We start from the raw sequence: 20694 nt of genomic DNA on the forward strand, positions 1-20694 counted from the left end.
AATACTCTGATTTTCCAATGAATTCAGAAATAACATTTCTGATATATATATACACCAAAGTCCTTAAAATGAGGAACTAAACTTCCCCCAGGGACCTAATCTCAAACAATTCACCTTATAAAATGCTGGTTGTGACAAATCATCACTATAACCCATAAAACCCGCACCAAATGCAAATTTATAGTTTATTTATAAAAGGAGAAAGGCTTCTTACAACACAATATCACTTTACAGGTAACAGTTAACCTGTCAAAACAACATTTTTGAATTTATAGCCACACTCATTTCATGTTTCCTACACCTTCCAAGCTGTCAATTGAAGGTCACTTTCTTAAAATCCCAGTTAAATGTCAGGCAATCCACGCAGGCACAAAACAAAACCTTGCAAAAATTTGCTTGCAGACCTGAAAACATGAAGATAATAGCAGAATTTTGCATTGGATTCAACAAACTCCCTCCATGTGCACACCATTATATTCAGGTTTGTAGTAAAAGAAATCTTAGGAATTAAAATTTAGGTAGAGCCTAAATTTTTTAATGACCAATTCCTATGGTTTTAGTGCCTTTAATCTCATTCTTCTCTTCCTGTCTGTTCTTTGATTTAATCTGACACATTCTTTGTTTCTACACAAGAAAATAAATTAGTTTTACTCTTAGTAAAAAATGAATATTTTTTCTTAAAAGCAGCTTTGCAGTCTGCTGGTCCATTCTACACTTGCACAACTTCTTATTTTGTGATGTAAATGTTGCACACTATCTTTGGTAATCCATTTTAGGATATAATGGGACTTTCCTCAAGACCTGTTGGACTTCACCCTAGAGGGCTGGAGGCACTGCTGAGTGACACCCACAGCTCCCTGGGGATGGGGATGTCCTGCTCCTGAGTCTGAGGGAGCAGGGCACTGGGACCAGCAATCGATACGAGCCATTTTAACTAGCAAGAAGCACCTGGTAATACCTTGTTTGTATTTCTTGAACAAGTGACACAAGAAACACTTATTTCATTCCACACAATAATTCACCACAATCAGAAGGAGCACAGTAAGGGCAACACCATCTCCCAGCTGCTGATTACATCAAAGGTTTGCAGCACAAATTCAATTTTATGATGTTAATCTCAACCTGCCACTCAGAAATTTTCTCTCAGGGATATGACTTTTTTCTCTGGATTTCATTTTAAGAATGATTTTCTTCTTCTACAATCAATAAAGATATGTTTTCATCAAAAGACTCTATCTTGGCAGAATTCAATTGGCCATCTCAAAAGCTTTTGGTGACACAATATTAATTAAGATAGTTTATGTTGCACCTAAGCTGGAAAATGGGGCAGTGGAAAATACAGCAACTCAACATTTGTGCTTTTCACACTGTCATAGGATACAGTAAAACCATCTTCACTTCCTTGAAGTTCTTTTTTTACCTCATCAACAGTTACATTATATTAAGCTCCCCAGAAAAATATCACAGCATGCTTTTTTTGCTAAGTAGATAAATCAAAACTGTATCCAAAACTATAAATTTCCACTTTCTTCAATGGTCATTAAATGCTTCAACAACATAATAGCTATTTAAACACATTAAACAAAAATTAATGCATGTGAGTAAACTTGGCTTTAAATCCCATATATCAAGGATATAAACTAAGTTTAATAAAGTAATAATAATATAATGCAAATATGGGTGTGGAGCTGTAAAAGAAATCTTCTCTTAAAGAAAAAAACCCACCACATTTACTGTCTGAAATACAGTGTCTCAATGTCCTATCAACTACAAGAATGGGTATGTCCAGGAAATGGAACCTTGCTTAGGCACTATGCAGAACCACACAGGTGAGTTATCTGTCACTCCTAAAGCACCAAGCATAGAGAAAGTGTCACCTTAAGCCATCTCCAGTGCAGTTACATCCAAATGGTGAAATGCTTTGCAGCAGCAGACTTTCCATCAGGTTTTAGGACAATTACACATCCATTCTTACAGGAAAGCACATGTGACAGGAGGGCCATCAGTCTTGTAGAACATAAGCTTTGATTTCTGTGAAATTGCATCTTATTCAAAGATTTTACCCTCAGTTCTATACACGTTCAGTCATGCCTGGGTTTATTGAAAATAACAGTTTTCCCTGCAAGAAAGTGCTCCACCCTTATGCCAGTAAAGAAACAGCTCCTTACATTTTCTTACTTATAAAGTGTTTTTTGAGCAGAAACACATTTATGCCCTTTAAAGAGTCAATGATGCCAACATAACCCCATGTGAATCCAAGGACCTACTAAGGTAATGCCATCTCCAAGTTTATGGCCTCCAAAACTTCAAAAGTGTAGGGAGTGATAAACCTTGGGTCTGTGTCAAATATCCCACAGATGTAAGCAAATTCACTTGTAAATGACAAAAGCTTTGATTGACTTGCATTTTTAATGGAATATCACAAATTATGGCCAGTTCATTACAGAACAAGCCATAATGACAAAATTCACCTTTATTTACCCTGTTATAACACAAAAAACATACAATCTGGTAAAGCCAAGACACATGAAAGCTAAAACCAAAATTTACTAGGATCTCAAACTGACAGGCAGGGAATATGAATCAAAGTTTTTACATTAAAAATTTCATCTCCCTTATGTGACCTTGAATTCATTTAAGACAAAACCCTGTTGATCAGAGAAAGGTGATATTTTTGGTTCAGCTACACTGTACCCCAGAATGTTTAAATAACAAACAAAATTGGAATCAGATGGCTAAAATAAAACAACCAGAACATTTCTCCAGCCCTTATTTTTTCAACTGTCATGTAAATAATCATTAATCAGTGGTGTAAGCAACTGCATCACAGTGAGGATTTCTAAACTCTGACAAGTTACTTTTTTGTCAATTTCACTCTTTGGATACTCTCAATTAACAAATAGATCTCTCTACAGTGTTCTTTGCTACAGGTCATGCAGCTGTTTAGTGTAAACAGCTCTGAATGACTTGTTATAGACACAGTCTAACCTGCTCTAGTAAAAAGACACTGTTTATTAGGAAGCAGGACTGAAGTCCAAAACTTACTCAATGTATTGTAATGCATGGATTGCAGTTTTCTCGACTGTGAACTTCAAACTCTAGCACCGAAAAGTCTTTAAACAACAAAACCCCCTAAATGTCATGTAATCAATCCTACTGACATAAACCTTTTGAGCAGACCTACCTCAACAGAACAGCCATTTTTGCCACGAGTAAACCCAAAAAGACCATAGTTCTGTACTGGGGACATCACTGACATTTTAAAATTTCATTATATATTAAGACAATTACTACTATTTCTAGCACCAACTAGAAAAGTAATCATCACAGAAATGCCCCAAGACTTATACAATGCCCCCTAAGTGAGCCATCCTAATTAATTTTTTATTGAGCAAGTCTCAAAAACATCCCACCCTTCAACCAGAACTATTTGCAAGAGAAAATGAGACTGCTGAAAAAAAATTTGTATGCTAATGCTTTGCATATACCCAGTCAGGACTACTCAATAATGAATCACCAAAATAGCACAAAAGCATTTTCACATTTCAAGGAGCTAGCATTTTGCACTGTATGTGTTCTCACAGTACTAGTTTTCTCCAATAAATCCAGTGAACAGATACATGCCGAGGCAACCGATGGAATCGGTGAAATTTACGAAACTACCCTGAAAACAGAAGAAACTGACGTGACATACCAGAGCTGAAAGTTACAAAGCCGATGCTACACGTGCAGCAGACCAACAAAACCTCCCAGAAACAGACGAAACTTGCCCAAATAAGAAAGAATAAACACTGCACCGGCTAAAAAGGCTTCTCACCCACTAAAACAGCTCTGGGAAACCCACTATTGCCAAACCTGACCTGAGGAAGCGGAGCCTTACGGCCGCACAGCACACCCTCAGCGGGATGAGGGGCTGAGGGGCAGGTATCCCGGCAGGAAAGAGGGAGAATGAGGGACAGCTATCCCGGCAGGAAAGAGGGAGAATAAGGGGCAGCTATCCCGGCAGGAAAGAGGGAGAATAAGGGGCAGCTATCCCGGCAGGAAAGAGGGAGAATAAGGGGCAGCTATCCCGGCAGAAAAGAGGGAGAGTGAGGGGCAGCTATCCCGGCAGGAAAGAGGGAGAATGAGGGACAGCTATCCCGGCAGGAAAGAGGGAGAATGAGGGACAGCTATCCCGGCAGGAAAGAGGGAGAATGAGGGGGAATGAGGAGCAGCTGCCGGGAGCTGCCCTTACCTCCAGCGGCTCCCAAGCACCGCACACGGGGCAGCGAGGCTGCTGAAGGGACGAGGAAATAGCCAGGACAGGTTTTATCCCGCTCGGGAGCGGCAATACCCGGCACGGGCCGGATCCGGCTGGCCGCTACCCAGTGGCACCGCCGCCCTCAGCCCGGCGAGCTCAGGAGCTGCCCTGGCTGCTTGAGTAAATGTGCGTCGGGAAAAGCCCGGCTGCAGCCGCCGCGCTCCCCTCACGGGGCCGCACCCAGCGGGACGGGCAGAGGGGCCCAGCCTGCCCCCTCAGAGCTGCCCCACAGAGCGATGAGGCGCAGGAAACTTCTCCTTTGCCCGCCCTGCCTTAAATACGGTGGAAAGAACATTTCCGCTGGCAGGAGGCGGGTGGGGTGTGATTTCCCGCAGGTGTGGGAGCAGCAGCAGCTGAGGGAGCTTGAGGGCCTCACCCAGCGCGCTGTGTGTGCACCTGGCGGCGTGAGGGCTGCGCATCGGCCACGGTGCGTCTTGTAAGTTTCTCTTTGGAAATAATTCATAAACTGCAATGAATGAATACCGTAAGAATGTGAAACGTGATGTATGTTCACGTTTCTTTTTCTTTTTTGTTCAAAGGTCACTTTCAGAGAAGCTCAGGTTTGCAGGAGATTTTTGTGAGGAGCGGAGCTGAATGGGCTGTGCAGTGCGCAGGTGAGTTCATCTTAACCACAGAATTATTTATTCACAGTCTCATCTAGGGCTGCAAACGACATCATGAGACTCATTATGTTAAAAAAAAAAATCTGTTCTTTAAAATCATGTCTTCCTACATTTGTTTGCCTAAAATCCATAGGGAATTGAAAGGATGTCAAAAGATTTAACTATTTTTATTGCCTATGGTTTTCCTATTTTAGTTCAATAAATTTAGTAGCTGAAGTATGCAATACTTTTATTTTAGTATTATTGAATTGATTTACACCAAGACTATTTCCCCAAGATATCTGCTTTGACCTAAAGAGTAATGTTCTCAAATATTCTAATGTGATTACAGTCTGTATCAATAGGTTATGTTTTCTAGGTAAGTGAATGCAATAAATAAAAACAAAAGCATGTAAAGTTTGTAATTTTTTGAAACATATTTCTTGCAAACTTTTTTCCTAGCACTTCTGGAGTTTAGATTTCAAAATATTTTTAATACACTAAAATAAAAAACTTTGAAGATGAGACTTCTTAAATCACTTCACCATATGAATAATTTATGTAGACAATTTATAAGTTATGAAAATAGAGCTTTAATGTAAAGAGTGACATTTGATTAAGCTGTATCAAGCCAAGTATTGAACACTGAAATAAGGTAAGACAGTTGAAAACTTACAAAGGTACCTCTTTTTGTGGGCTTGCTTATGGAAATTTTAGTAATAATCATATTGAAAGTAAAATTAGATTATTCAAGTCAACTTACTTTAAGAACCTTAATATTATTTTCTCATAAAAGGTGAACGCTAGCCCTTTAAAGTCAGTAGTGCTAACTGAAACCTAAGCTAAAGTTTTTGTAGTCAAAAAATACTATCAGAAAGTGAAACAATTGTATGAGACTGAGTAACCTAATGGATAAAGTAGATATTGCTTGTGCTTTTTGACACCTCATGTGAGTCTGTGAATTCTGCCTGTGAACCTAAATAAATTATTTTGACAGCTTCTCCTTAATCATTGATACATGGAGGTTTCCATAACACAAACTGTCACATATGTTTTAGCACAATTTGACATAAAGGGAAGGTCACACCAAAGACCTTAATTGCATCTTCTGCTCAGACAGGGTCACAAAACTGTGTTTCTATTTTGTCTTTCAGCATGGCAATTGTTGTCTTGGGAAAACAACTCACTCCATAAGAGTAGTACACATTAATACCATAGAAACATAATTCATACAAAACTAGAATGGTTGGGGTTGGAAGGAGGCCTAAAGACCATCTAGTTCCAAGCCCCTGTCATGGGCAAGGATGACTTCTACAAGACCAGGCTGCTCAGAGCTCCTTTCAACTGGGCCTTGAATCCTTCCAGGGATGGGGCATCCACAGCTTCTCTGGGCAGCCTTTTCCAGTGTTTTACCACCCTCATAGAAAAGAATTCTAGTTATTTTCTTAATTTTTAGTCTGCACACCACTTCATCTCATTTTATCCAAACATAATTCTACATAACAGAATGTGTAAAATGAGGTTTTGGGTTGGAAAATGATTTTTCAAATTCTTTTGTTGAAGAAGTTTTATTTTGGCATGATGACCTACTGCTTGATTCAGAAATGCAATGTTATACTGCAGACTTAAGTGTTCTTATACTTGGCAAACACTGTGTAGCACTTGCACATTTGCCTATCAGTGGTTTACTTTTCCCATCTCTAATTTTATAAAACATTATATTTACTTCCTTTGTGTGTAGGGGAATAGAATACAAGAAAATAAAAATAGTGTAGAAAGGAATCTCACCCCTAAGGAGTTGCAGCTGGGCCAATTAGCAAAGATTGGGAACGGGCCTGACTTTAACAGGCCACAGCTGTAAGCAATGAGAAGATGCTATAAAAGAGGGGGTGGCTGGGTGAGAGGGGAACTGGGGTCAGTTGGTGACTTGGTGAGGAAGAAAGAGTTAGCACTCTGAGGAGCTGCCCATGAGAAACACCAAGAAGGTATGGAACCCTTGTAATAAGATGACAACAGCTGTAGAAAGCTTTGCTAGCTATTAATGAAAAGCACTTCAAACTTTTGAGAAAATCTGATACAAATAGAAAAAACTGAGTTTGTTTCTAATTATTTGGGGTTGTATAGGTACCTGCGCGTTCATACTTCTCACAAAAAATAACACTAATTTATTAATCATTCAGACAATATATTAATTTCAATTTCTGTTTTTATTGTTATAATCACCCAATAATTAATTTCTCTAGTTTTATTGTCTTCATCTTCTTTTAAAGATTTTTCTCTTTATCTGACTGGGTAGCAAAGCAGTTTCAATAAACTGAAATATTTATTTGGTCTCAATTAGCAATCAAGACATGTTTCTGAGATGAATAAGAGCAATTAGTGGTTAACAACATTGTTGACAGATATCACATACTGAAATATGAAATAGCATTAGCTTAGATTGCATTACAGGATAGTTGTCAAGTAGTGAGAATTTATTGTATTATCTTATGTATAATGTGATGAAATATTGATGAAAAAATGTCACATTTCATATCAATGGAGGTATTGTTTTGCAAAGATAAGCTATGGGTGTGTTCACCATTGGCTAGACTTCTGGAGAATACTGTTGATTAAATCAGCAAACCTTTATGAGAATAAATGTAATTTCATAAATTGCTGTCAGATAAAAGGGTGAGATAAGCCTGTATTTGTTACATTGTAGAAATAAAGCCAGGCAGCATTAGGTAATACAGAATTCAACATCTTAATAATTTTCTTGTTGTATTTACGAACTGTAGGGGTTTTTTTTGAGTTTTTCCCTGAAAATGATAAAACTGTAGACACTAGAGTCGTCAGAGGGATACGTTCACAACGTTATTAATTTTAAAATATGAGTAATAAACACGAATTTGTTGATTTATTGTGATTATCAGGAGTGTTATCCTCAGCTTTAGCCACGAGAGGGAGCTAAGTGCAAACAGGGAGGAAGGTAAAACCCTGATTAATTCTTTGCCTTGCGATATTGTATGTACAAAATAGATGTATTATTCATTCTTTGCGCTTTTCTGAGGAAAAGTATAGAAAGGGGGGAAAATGTAAAGGAATTTTTGTAACAACCTGTCCACATTTAAAAATGTCTCATTGTAAGGATCATGATTATGCCTTTTCTAGTGTTCTTGATCCTGTAAGACCACATATATTTGTTTTTAAGAGTTCCTTGCTTAATACTTTGTGGGACATGAGAATCCGAGAGAAAGATATTATCTATTGTTTTTCTACAGAAATAGTATGGGACATATTTGGATTTCTTGTAAGTATATATTTAAGGTGGCTTTAGGGTATAAAGTATTTTTTCTTAAAATGAAAGGCTGAGCTATTATGGGTGCTTTAAAATATTAATTTAAACATTTCCTGTTTATTTAACAGATACAGGAAGTAAAGAACCTTCCAATTTTTTTTGCTATGGTTTCATGGCTTCTTTTTAACATAAATATTTTAAAGTAAGTTGAAGAGATGATTATGATCATAAAAACATGGGTACAGAGTTGATGTAGATATAAAGCATTCATTGAGTGTCCCAGGAACTGAGCATTTTTGTTAGCATTAAGAAAAGGTTTGTTAAATTTGCAGTGAATGTAACTAATAGTAGACAAATAAGATTAGGTGGGTTAACTGGATTAGAAGAAATTCTGCTAAGTATCTGAGTAGTCAACCTCAAACTGTTTGTTTGCTTTGGGGCTTTTTATTTTCATTTGAGATGGGAGAGGAAGGAATTACTGAGCCTTACCTTACTTTTTGTAGGGGCTTTTTTCTGCCAACTTTTTTCTCATACAGAGCAATACTGACACCAAGAGAGCTGGTCAGGTTCAAGGACTCCATTGAATCAAAAGTTCAAAGGAGTGTATGTGTACAAACATGCATGGAACAGGGAAAATGGCATCTATTTGAGATGATTAAGACAAGATACAGAGGCCAAAGTAATAAATCTAGTGCACAGGATGAACAAATTTGAGGTTTCTGGAGATAAATAATTAAGGTACATTTTCTATGGTATTAAAACAAAATAGACATGCTTACTCCCTGGGTATGAATTTCAAGAAGAATGAAAAAAGGGATAATTTTTGTTGTTGTTGTCTCAAACTTTTAATGTGTACTATGAAATAGAGTTCTGTGTTTTAGTAATTTCTTTTGTGATGTTAACTGTTTACTATGCTATGGTTTAATAGATAAATGAGATCTGGAAACCCACAAAGTTGATTTGGAAATATGAGTCATTGCTGCTTTCCAGAGCAAATCAGGCACAAGCCACTAGGTGTCTCTAAATGTAAAATAAAAGCAGTCAAGAAGGTGGGTGAGGCCGTGTAAGGGTGCATGGAGCAGCAATGACAGAGACTGGAAAACATTTCCTTTCATAGGTAACAAACTGACAATCAGTTACTGAGCACAAATGTTTGATTTGGCCTCTGATAAACTAAGATTGCTTTGAAACTTATTCCTTCTTTATTAATGCAAGTACAGTTTAATTTTTGTGTGACAGCAAGCAATTGTACATAAGTCATACCAATGAGTAGCAACGCTAACAACTCTCAAAAATAAATCTTCAGAAAATCTTGGTTAGCTTAAAATAGGTTGTAAAAAAGAAAACACCTATTTTTACAAGATTTATATTTCCTTGTGTTATTTAAGATCATTTTTTCTAAGCTATCTTGCTGCACAAAGGGGTCAATGCTTTCTGGGCCATGTGAGGTCAGTGGTCCCAATGACTGCATCATTGAAGAGACAGAGGTCACAGGGGGGTCAGAACTGTCCCCAAATTTAAGGACCATAGTCACATACTTTGAGTAGGTGATCCTCTGCCTGGTTAGTGTACTGGTACAATGACAGCTTTGTACCCATTCAGTTTCTATTCATGCAAAATATTAAAAATGTTTATCTTCCTTTTCAATGCATTCTTGATTAGAAGATCCAAAACCACTTTACAGGTAGTAATTTTAACACTATTTGCAAAAGATAGATAAGTGGTAGTTTTCTGAGTCTTTTTCAAATTTAAGTCAAGGAAGCGACATGAAAAATTTGTACACAAAGCCCCTAAGGTTAATGAATGAATAATTTATTCATTTCTAAAGTTTAGGACCAAAATAAAAATTATGTGGTCTTCTCAATGCCTTTAAGTATTCAATTATACAAAATTCTTAATTTGAGACACTTATTTTTAGTTTGAATACCACTTTTCTGCAATATAGTAACAAACTTGTGAGATAAGTCTATTTGTAATCTAACAGCCTATTATCTCCTGTGACTATCACAAATATGAAAGGTAGAATAGCAGTCTATGACAAGTTCTTGTAATTTTATGTTAAAAGTTTAGAATTTTTTATTGCTATGGCTTGACTTCACTACAGTTTTGGAGATTAATAACAGATACTTCAATAAACTTTATGTTCTTGATGTTTAATAATGCATAACATTTTGAAGGAGGACCCTTCACATGTTTCCTCTTGGAAAAGGGTCAGTGGAGGGCTTTGAACTCATTTATCAAGGTGATTCCTGTGAAGCCCAGAATACATAGTTGTGCCTATCTTTTAGAGGCAAGGACAAAACTGATCTAATTTGTAGTTCCTATCTTCAATATTGCTCATGGTACTTCAGGGTCAGAAATCAACTGATTGATTTTCTGCTTATCCTGCCACTTTGATGATGTATCTCTTGATATTTTGTTACAGAGTTCATTATTTCTATCTTTTATCACTTATGAAGTCTACTGAAAATTATAGTATACACCTGGGAATGCAGAATCTATATTTCTGAAGGTAGAAATGAACTGCCTGGGAAAAGTGATTTTTTTTTTTTTCTTTTCTTGCTTGCTGGTTAAATTTCTGTTCATGGGTTTCAGGTTTCTGTGTCAGAAGGATCACATAATGATAATATAGCTATTTATCTTTGAATTTGATCAGAAGAGTGTGTCACTTTTTTTTATTCATACTAGACAAAATTCTTCTCCCACTAGTTCTTATTTTAAGCCAGTAACTGGCTTCAAGGGGGATGCAAAAACTACTCCATGACCCACTCTTCTCAGGTGACTGGCATATTTCTTCATGGACAAGTGTTAGGGAGGTTCTGGTGAATTTTGGTCATCTGAAAAATTCACTCTCTGAATTAATTTGCAAAGGAGCAAATTTGCTTTTTCCTCAAGAGAAGAATTTCAGAACAAAGATAGTTAAAATATTGGTGTTCCAAGGCCATAAATTCTTTAAAACCAAACATGGGTCAGCATAAAATTAGCCAAGAAAAGAGAGCTTCATGATAGTCTCAGACAACAACGTAGGGGATGTAAGGAGACTGTTCCTAACGCTTTGTATTTGTAGTAACAATTGAAATTTGTTTTTTTCTCACCACTGTTTTTTTAAAATATTCTCTTCTACAACTGAAATATCTTTAAACAACAATATGCTGTTTTCCTTTCCCTGTGAAGGTTGGGAGGTCGTCTTGCACATTTTTTTGCAATCAGTATTCAAATGTGCTCTGTTTTCCTTTTGCAAAAGAGCATATTAGAATCTGTGAGTTCATGACTTATTTATTGCATTACAAGTATCCTGTAGAGGAGAAGCTTCCTGAAAAGAACAATATGTGGTTTTAATGCCAAATAGGTGAATCATCAGAGTGAAACACCCTAATAAGACGTCTTTAAAAACAGCATTATACCTAACTAGTGTGTTCTATGGAATAGTGAACTGAAACTATAAGCAGTTTTGAGGTAATTTAGTTTAAAAATGCAATGTAAACAATTAATTTTGCATTTTTAAATTTTTTTTTCTAAATTCTTAATTCTGCATATAGGTCTGTGATGTTGGGAGCTTTTAACTGAAGCCAACATGTGGGACTGAAGTGTTAGATCAGGCATTAAATAATAATTGTAATATTGAAAGGGGAAAACCTTGGGGAAGGCATGGCAGAGTGATAGGGTAAGTACTTCAGGTACTGAAGCATGGATTTTGTCCTGCATCTTCTACTCTTATGCCCTTTACCAAACACCATCATGACAGCTTGTTCCAGCACAGTGCTCCTCACTATTCTTTTGTTAAATATAATAAATGCTTTTTCCAAGCCAAAGAGCATTTGTGCGTGCCCTGTTCCCAGTCCGCAGTGACCTTCTGCCTATGTTTGGGTATTCTCTTCTTATTTATTACCATAAAATCATAACATCTTTCTTAATTGCTTATGTAAAAAATAATCATGGCATCACAGTAAAGTAAATGAGCAATAATGGCCACAGTTGCAGCTGCGATCCAAGGATTCAAGGATGAAATCATCATTCCATGTGATGGGCCCTGATATCTGAGAATGGGCATGGAAGAAAGAGCCAGGTTTGCACAGTTCCAGATGGATACAGAGATGTACCTGTGTAAGTCTGATTCCTGCAAAGGCTTGCTGTAAACTCTACTTACCTAACCTTAGTAAGCAGGGATTAGGTTTTTGTTCCAAGTAAATATTGTTTTTCTTGGGATCCAAATGCAGGCTTGGCATCAGTGCCTCATCCTGTGTGTACCAGACTAGCTTTGGTAACTTCACTAGAGCTCCATTGTTTGTGTAAGGTGGAAACCTGTCTCTAAGACTGTCAGTCTGCTGTGGGAGACTTGTTCAGGACAGAACTCAGAAGAGAGATATGCAAATATATTAATCTAAAACACAAGACCAAAATGTAGTAGGTTAATAACTTCATAGTATGGCATAGTAGCATGACTCTGGAACAATATAAATACTTCTTATGACATTTCAATGGAGGGGAAAAACCTGCACACATTATGTATAGAGACTGTAGGCTTTCATGATCTCCCAAATTAAATTTACTTCAGTGTCACTCTTAACAATTTGACCTTGTGGACTATCACAGAATCGCAAGTAAGGAAACTCTCAATATCACCTTGTCGAACATCCCTGCATAAAACAGGGACAGCAAGAGCAGGTTTGGGTTCAGTCATGTCTGGGATATTACCAAGGGCAAAAATCCCCACAGCTTTTCTGGGCAACCTATTTTAGTGTTAAACTACTCTCACACTTAAAAAAAAGGTTTCTGTGAGTTTCAGTTTGTGCACCTGGCCTGTTCACCCACTATTAGATAATAATCAGAAGAGTCAGTCTTGTTTATACCTCTCATGAGGTTTTTATAAACATTGACTAAACTCACCCCACCTCCCCAAGCTTTCTAACAGCCTGGCTAAACAATCTCAGCTCTTACCTGTGTTTTGGGGTGGGCCATCTTCCAGACCCAGTTTCTTCAAACTGCAGACAGCCCCTCCTGAACTCCCCTCTGATCTAAGGACACTCCCCTACTTGAATTCAAGACCTCAGCCTTCAAATATAATATGATGGACACTCAAAAATTTACAAAGTAAAATATTCTGTCTGTGGAAATATATATACTGTTACCCACAATTAAAAACAAAACCAAATGAAAACAAACAAACAAAAACCCCAACACAATATAATGTGAACAAGTAGCCATAAACCCCACAGTTTTTGTAATAATTCCAGTGTTGTTGAGTTTAATAATTCAAATATTGCTGTAAAAGGTTTTAGCATTTCATGAGACTTCCTTATCTTATGAGGTGCTGTAACAGAATGAGAAATTCATTAGATACAATAAAATTCAATTATTTGTGCAATATTTATTTATATTATTTTATAATATTACTTTTGCTTAGCTATAGCATAACGAGTGTTCTCTGTGGCTCTGCAGTTAAAGAAAAAAAGCCTTTAACTTTCTGTATTCCAAATTGGTTGCTTTGTAAGTATCAAAACCATAGCTTAAGACTTCCAAGAGAGTGTTCTTAATAACAGAGTTGCACTGAGTTTTTTACTTCTGGAGAAGGTGATGTTCGGAAATGTGCTTAGACTAGAGACGGCTGCATACAGCAGATAGAAGCTGAGGAAATGAGGATAAGGAAGCAGTTGTAATATTTCTCCTTTCCTCTTCCATGTCTGTGTGTAAAGAGGGAGAAGCAATTTGTCATTTCTGCTCCATCAGTTCGTTGGCTTCCCTCCATGTGAGCCATGGGAGGAGCATGCTGCAAAAGTGAAACACATGCAGTGAGGGAGCAGCAGCAGAAGAGTAACTTAATTCAAGGCAAACTATTTCTTTTCCTTTTGTTAAAAAAAAAAAAAAACAAACAAACTGAATTTCAATGTGTGGTCTTTAAAGTATTTTTCTGCTGGAATGGAACTTCTCTCTGTAAAAGGTAGGTTTTTCTTATCAAGCTCCTTCATCCATGTGACAAGTATTTAGTACGTAGCTATAATAAGTAACTTCAGAGAGTGGAGTTGGACATTGCTTATTTATATGAGAATAGTTCTTGCAGTACTTCCTCCAAGGGAAGTGTGTAAATTGTGCTCTCTCATAGAGCAGTTGAATTGCTGCAGTGTTTGGCCTCTGTAGCTCAGCAACTCTTAGGCCTCTCAGCATTTGTGTTGAAAGTTTCCTGAGTGTGAGACATGATGGAATTATTCAGGCTGACAGACATTCTGCCAAATATGGTGCAAATCCATAGAGTTCTTAGGGAGATTTAGGGAGAGATGAAAGCAAGAATAAGTAATAGGAAAGTACATGTGATTAAGCAAATGGAAAGGATATTGGAAAACAATGGCAATCTCTTAGGAATCTTTACATTGTAAAGTAGAGGACTCATAATTATGTTTTATTGGCAATTACTAGGTCCTAAGTATAGCAATAAGGTATAGGATGATACATGAATATATTCATAGAGCAGGTTTAATTATTGTAGGACTACAGTGATGTTTCATTCAGATTAAACTGAACTGTGGTACATGTATTGACATGGCAGGGAAATGGAAAGACTATTTAATATTGTTTAAAAGACTAAATTTACTGAACTTTATTAGTCAGATATTTGATACAAAATTATGACTTGGTTAAATTTTTATACCTATGACTACCTGAATCACAATCCTGTTAGATTCAGAGCATTTTTCTTTAGTGGAAGAGAATCATAATGTGGAACTTTAAGCTGTTGAGCAAAATCAGAATTTGAAATGTTCGCTTTTTATTTGGTAAGGTGATTACTCAAGTATGTCCTTTGTAATGGGCAGAATAAATACACTGTAATAAAGGATTCATTTTAAAATTATAGAAGTTATTTTAGATTATATATAGTCTTCTGGGACTATTATAGGGAAGAATTAAGAACTTGCATTATGAAGTGATGAATAATAAGTATAATACCCTTCCTGGACACCTGACCTCCATTCTGCCCTCTGTGTTTATTAAGTTCCTGTAAAGTACAAAGAATTTTCACATGTCTTCTTTCCCAAAGAATTCCAAGCAGTCATATTATCTTCCCACAGTGATACTTTTTTAAGATTACTTGTTTTCATTTTTGGTTGAGTTTTTTAATACTGCATAAATCTCTTAGATTTTATTATTCATAAACTTGTTGGAAAACAGTGTTAAGGTGTTGTCTGAAACTAATAACATGGTTTGTTTTTCTTTGTTTTTTTTTGATACAGTGAAAAAAGGAAGGTTGGGTAAAACAGCTGGTAAGTCTGGTTCCCTCTTCAATTTCTGCTTTACATTTTTCTTTCTTAGGCATGGGACTCTGTGTCACACTGAAGAATCATTTAAGGTTGGGACTACTTTGACACGTTGGATCAATAGTACAGTACAAAATAAAGAATTATGTGTAAAGAATTATGCGTATATTTTAAAGATCAAATTATCAACCAAAGTTGTGAGCTGAGACAATTTTTAATTTTAAATTATGAAATGTTATTGTCTTCTAAGCTAGTGATATTTAAAATATATTTCAACAAGAAAATTTTAACGTAATTTGAATACCTAAATTGGTCAATAGAAACTTTTTATAACTAAGGAGAGTACAGTACTTTAGCTTGGCCAGGGTGGGAGGAGAAGGTGTCTGAATTTTCCAGATGAGGAGACACTGATGGAATCAAGTATTACCCTAGGCAATAAATATGAGCAAAACCAAGCTTCCCAGGTCTACACAAGTCTGCCTTGGACCTTCCACCAGGACCAAGACAGCCATGGTGGAAAAGAAACCCTGTTTTGGGTTGAAAGCTGAAGATATGAGCAGGTGGATATCCTGCCCTATTTCTTTTCACAAAAATTGCATTATTTGCCTCCAGTTTTTGACAGGTAAATGGTTGGAAGTTGCAATAATGGCTTTGTGAAAACAGCACTTCTAATCATGTAGCCAAATTGATAGCTCCTCTCCAGTGCCAGGGTATTGTAATGATATTCACCCTTGACTCTGCTATTCTTCAAGGAGGTTACATATTCAGTTATTTAAAAGGTAGAATATCTACATTTTCTTTTTTGACATAACTCATGGCATTTAAAGAGGAGGGTGAATTAGTCAAAAAGCACTGAAGGGTAAGATTTAGATCCAGAGAATAGCCAAAGAGGCCAAGGAACTACTGGAGAAGTAGCTATTTTAAAAAGGAGATGACAGGGTTTCAGGTAACAGTATAAGGCAGGCAATCCAAGATATTTTTTATTTTTCATGCTAGAAAAGGAGCTGCAAAAGGATACCAGGAGATTAGGTTTGATCATCTGGTGTGGCACATAGCAATGTGAAACTTGCAAATGGGAAATTAGAGTTGAATATGAAATAATTCAACAATGAAACAGATTTCCGCTACAATTGTGGGCTTAAGTTTCTACCTCATAATTTATGGCTTCATTTAAAGGAGATTCATTTTATTTATGAGGGAAGCTGGTATTGTAGTTTTAATTTACATGGATGCTCTAAATAGCTGAAGCTAAACATTGTAGGTTGCTATTTTTCAGACAAGTACTTTAGAGTTCTTTTGAAAATTTCTCAAACTTTGAGTTGCAAGTTCTCCCAACCACAAAAAAGTTTTGCAACTACAGAAGATTTTGCAAATTTTTTGTTTTGTTTGCCTCAGTTACACAGAATGGTGGTGTGTGAACCATGCCTTGTTGATGCCATTTCTCACACATAAGTCACCAGACTCCTAAATTCATATTGACTTTGTCACGTTTTTTCAGTATAAAAACAAAGTTGTGTTTGAGAAGACTTGTCCACTGAGTTAAAGAAAATAAATAGATAACATTGGGTGCTGTTGACTTTTTTTAATAAAACAAAAAATTTCCGTTACATGATATCTTTAGTTCTTTGCTCAAATATTATAATCGGTCCTGATAATAAGATCTACATCCAGGATGTACACAGGCAACGCTTCTCCTTCACACCTTTTGTTAAGTGCAGTGTAATTTGATACAACCTATTCAGTGATCTATTGTAGACACTGACAGATTCCCTCCAGCTCTGAGTGTTTGATTGACCTCTGGTAATCCAGACAGTTCACAAATTCTGTTCTTGGCTATGTCTTGTAAGTATTTTGGCAGTGCTTGTATTAAAAAAGAAGTCTTTTTTTCAGTCATGTGTCCATGTTAATCCTCGCCTAGGATGCTGGAGGGTAGTGAAGGATGTGTTGCATGCATGCAAACTAAAAAGCCATGTTCATTGAGATGATAGAATGTGCCTTTGCAGCCTTAAATTCCTGTGTCAGGCCCTACAGGATAGAGTTTGCCCTCAGCTCTGCTTTTTTCTGTCAGTTATATTTTCAAGCACTTTGGAATTTTAAAAATTTTATTATTTTTGCTTATTAGGTCTGATTTTATGAATACTCACACTGTGCCTTTACAGAGGCGTTTATAAAAATCTGAGTTCGTTTGGGACTGCACATGAAACCCATTTTGCTGCTGCTTCTGTACACAGAACTCAGTTCATGCCCAAAGACTGAATTACATGTTACGAGTCTATGGCCTTGCCTTAATTGGACATAAAAACCTGTTAGCTGTCCCCAGGATAATTGTATCAATTAAAAGGCAAAAAAAAAAAAAAATCCTAATTTTCAGAAAATAAGTGTAAACTGGTTTCTTGTGAGAGCTTCCAGAGGGATTGATGAACAGTAAAAAGCTGTGTCTGGAACCTGATCTTTAAAATAGTCACATTTAGGATTATATTCTCTCCCACCTGTCATGGGCAGAGGTTTTCCTGTTGTAGTTCTACTAAAACTAATAAGAATTTACTTGTTCACATCCACGTATTTGACCCACAACAGTGGAGGGTGTGTCTGAGGGATGTGTTAAACCCTTGCTGCTATATGGTTGTGTTTTCATTTTCTGGAAGGAGCTAAAGTGGAGTTAAATGTGCTGGTTATTTGTTTTCCAGACACATCCAAAACATACATTGTTTTAAAAGTCCAAAATTTGAAAAGCACTACAATAGATCGAAGGGGAAGGGAGCCTTGCTGGGAACAAGACTTCATGTTGTAAGTAAAAAGGAATTCTTATCAATTGATGATGTATCTTTGATATATTTGTATAGTGTAGAACAATTTAGTGCATGTGAAGTCATGTACAGAGCACAAAAGCAGGGAAAAAGTATCCAGCTCAGAGAAAAGGTGCCAGACTAATTCTGGGGAGCACAAGTTAATTTTGCAAGTCACATGGCAGATGCGGGCCAGCAGTCAATAAGGGGAAGAATTTGTCTCCAAATTTAATTTCATATATGAAATTAAATTAAATATGTTTTAGGATTACAAGGAATGAGACAATAAAGAACTTCAACCTATCCTCACACGAATTGATTTTTCTTCACTCAGTTTCATTATGAATTATTCTAATTTTATACATTAATTTATCTACTTAAAAGCCCGTTTAGGTACTTTATTTATCATTGACTTATACTGATTCTCACTTCTGTCTGCAGATCTTTGCCCACTTTATTCTCCATCTTGTTATTCGGTTGCTATACTCTTTTCTATAGAGCCTTATAAACACCTCACTGGTCAGGATGGTCCAAACACTTTTACACTGACTGACATTCTGAGGAAACCTGCCTTCAACTTCCAAAGCACTCAAAGCAAATAAATATAATCCAATTAGATTCTGAGTTAGTACATCAATCTCCAATGTTTTTGTTCCCTCCTTTTTCCCTGCACAAATCTTTGTCTGTTATCACACCGTTGTTGTGGAAATAAATTTTATTCTTGCGGCCTACAGATGGTTAAAATATGTTTACAGAATTAAACATTTAGTTTGCTTTAGTTATTTCTATGAAGAATTTCCTTTTTACAATTTTAGTTTTTTCTAGTCCAAGTATTTTAATATTGTTGAAAGAATGAGTTGTTTTTTTCCATACTTTTTCAATGAGTCATTTTTCCATACTTTCTGGTTATCAAAATCTATAAATATATTTTGACTGTATGCTGAAACTGAAATTTTGATTGAAATAACTCACTCCTTCCTAATTTCACTTTATTCAGTATTAAAAATGGAATTTCTAAAAGCTTCTCTGATTTTCCTTCCTAGTTATTTCGCATAATACAGTGTTCCTTATCTCCTTTTTGAACCATATTTTCATCACAGTGTTTTTCTGAAGATAATGGTTGATTTGAGAATATTCTTTTGGTTTCATGCAACTGATTTCTTGACAACTGTAGCAAACTGCTGTCTTGCTTAGCTGGAGATTCTGAGTTGCTGAAGAACATTAGGTCAACATATGTACCTTCATTACCTGCCATTTTCTGCATTTACAGAAGACACATCATGAAAGTTATAAAAAATTCTGACTTCTGACCTCATCAAACTAATCTTAATCTGGGGCTGACTCCTCCTCAGCACTCTGGTCAGCAGGCTTCTCCAACACTGTTCAGAGCCACAGCCTCGATTATCCAAAGAGGAAGATCATATCTGGCTTTGAAAAAGTTAAGAAAAGTTGTTATCAATAGCTGACCTTTTTAAACACAATTCTTATACTGCAGCTTTCACTTGCAGAAAAGATAGTCATGTTTTGGTGTAGAGGAATCAATCCTCTGTGATAATACTCTATGATGATTATTTCAGAACTCTGCAGATTTAGACATAATAGTTCTATAAACCATTGGGCATGGATCAGATGACAGTGTAAAAATTTCTCAGGAAGTAGATCAATTAAACTTCAGCACTTGCCCTGTCTGTTACCTTTTGTGCAGGAGGCAATTTAAAAATATTTTAAAGTGAGAGTGTGTAACCTAACCTCTAAATTTTCCTGAGGAATGTGTTATATTATTATTTAAAACATTTTATTTGCCCTTGTTTATATGCTTTTGTTCATATTATATGTAAATGAGTGTTCCATGCAATCATTAAAAATGACCAATTTATAAGGATTATTTTCTTAATTTGTAGTGTACTAATTGCCAAAGAATACTAAACCACCTTTGTAGCAATTGCATTATGAGGTTGCTGTAGCTCCATCTGCTGCCTACTTATCTATACAACACAGCAGATTTTGAAAAAGGATTATAAACAAGCATTTAAAAATATATTTATCTAGATTTTGGTAAGTATACTACAGTTCATTATTTTAAGGACTCTCACTCCATGTCTGCAGTAAAAACTGTTCCATTGCTTGCAGACATTACCTGCTTGCATTTTAAAAGTTGCTTATTGCCTAACCTTTCAATCTGCAGTTTCGCTCTTCAGTTGTCAGTTTAAAGGTTGTGGTCTAAAAATACTAGAACATAAAAATGTGCAATTTGTCTTTGGTAACATATTTGTAAAGAAAAAAGCTGAATAAAACAAAAAATTCAATATATCTATTCAATTGCGTGAAGCAAGTACATCAGAAAATTAGACCTTGATGTAGGATAGTTTTTGAGAGCAATGTGATGATTTAAGTTGTTGTCTCAGAGGTGGCACCTGCCATTCTCTGATATAATTTATTCTTTTCCTGATGACTTTAAGTACACAGTAATGCTTTGTGG

The 20694-nt window shown here is 36.2% G+C and overlaps 2 protein-coding genes across 3 annotated transcripts in view; one reads left to right on the plus strand and one right to left on the minus strand.

Annotated features, from left to right (window-relative positions):
• The window catches only part of WDR72 (WD repeat domain 72), a 96691-nt gene extending 92287 nt beyond the window's left edge, over positions 1 to 4404 (minus strand). Inside the window, exon 1 of the mRNA XM_059482184.1 lies at positions 4235 to 4404. The gene's annotated coding sequence lies outside the window, so the exon portion shown is untranslated. The remainder of the gene's footprint in view (positions 1 to 4234) is intronic.
• A 2425-nt stretch (positions 4405 to 6829) lies between these two features.
• Positions 6830 to 20694, plus strand: part of LOC132079578 (protein unc-13 homolog A-like) — a 42379-nt gene continuing 28514 nt past the window's right edge. Inside the window, exons 1-3 of one of the 2 annotated variants that reach the window (XM_059482283.1) lie at positions 6830 to 6887; positions 15406 to 15435; positions 18117 to 18216. In XM_059482283.1, coding sequence (XP_059338266.1) covers positions 18212 to 18216 — 5 coding nt within the window. In that variant the 5' untranslated portion in view covers positions 6830 to 6887; positions 15406 to 15435; positions 18117 to 18211. Of the gene's footprint in view, positions 6888 to 13984; positions 14121 to 15405; positions 15436 to 18116; positions 18217 to 20694 lie in introns of those variants that run through there. The other variant, XM_059482282.1, reaches the window with a different exon arrangement.

This window comes from Ammospiza nelsoni, chromosome 14, assembly GCF_027579445.1.
Source record: "Ammospiza nelsoni isolate bAmmNel1 chromosome 14, bAmmNel1.pri, whole genome shotgun sequence".
Taxonomy (NCBI): Eukaryota; Metazoa; Chordata; class Aves; order Passeriformes; family Passerellidae; genus Ammospiza; species Ammospiza nelsoni.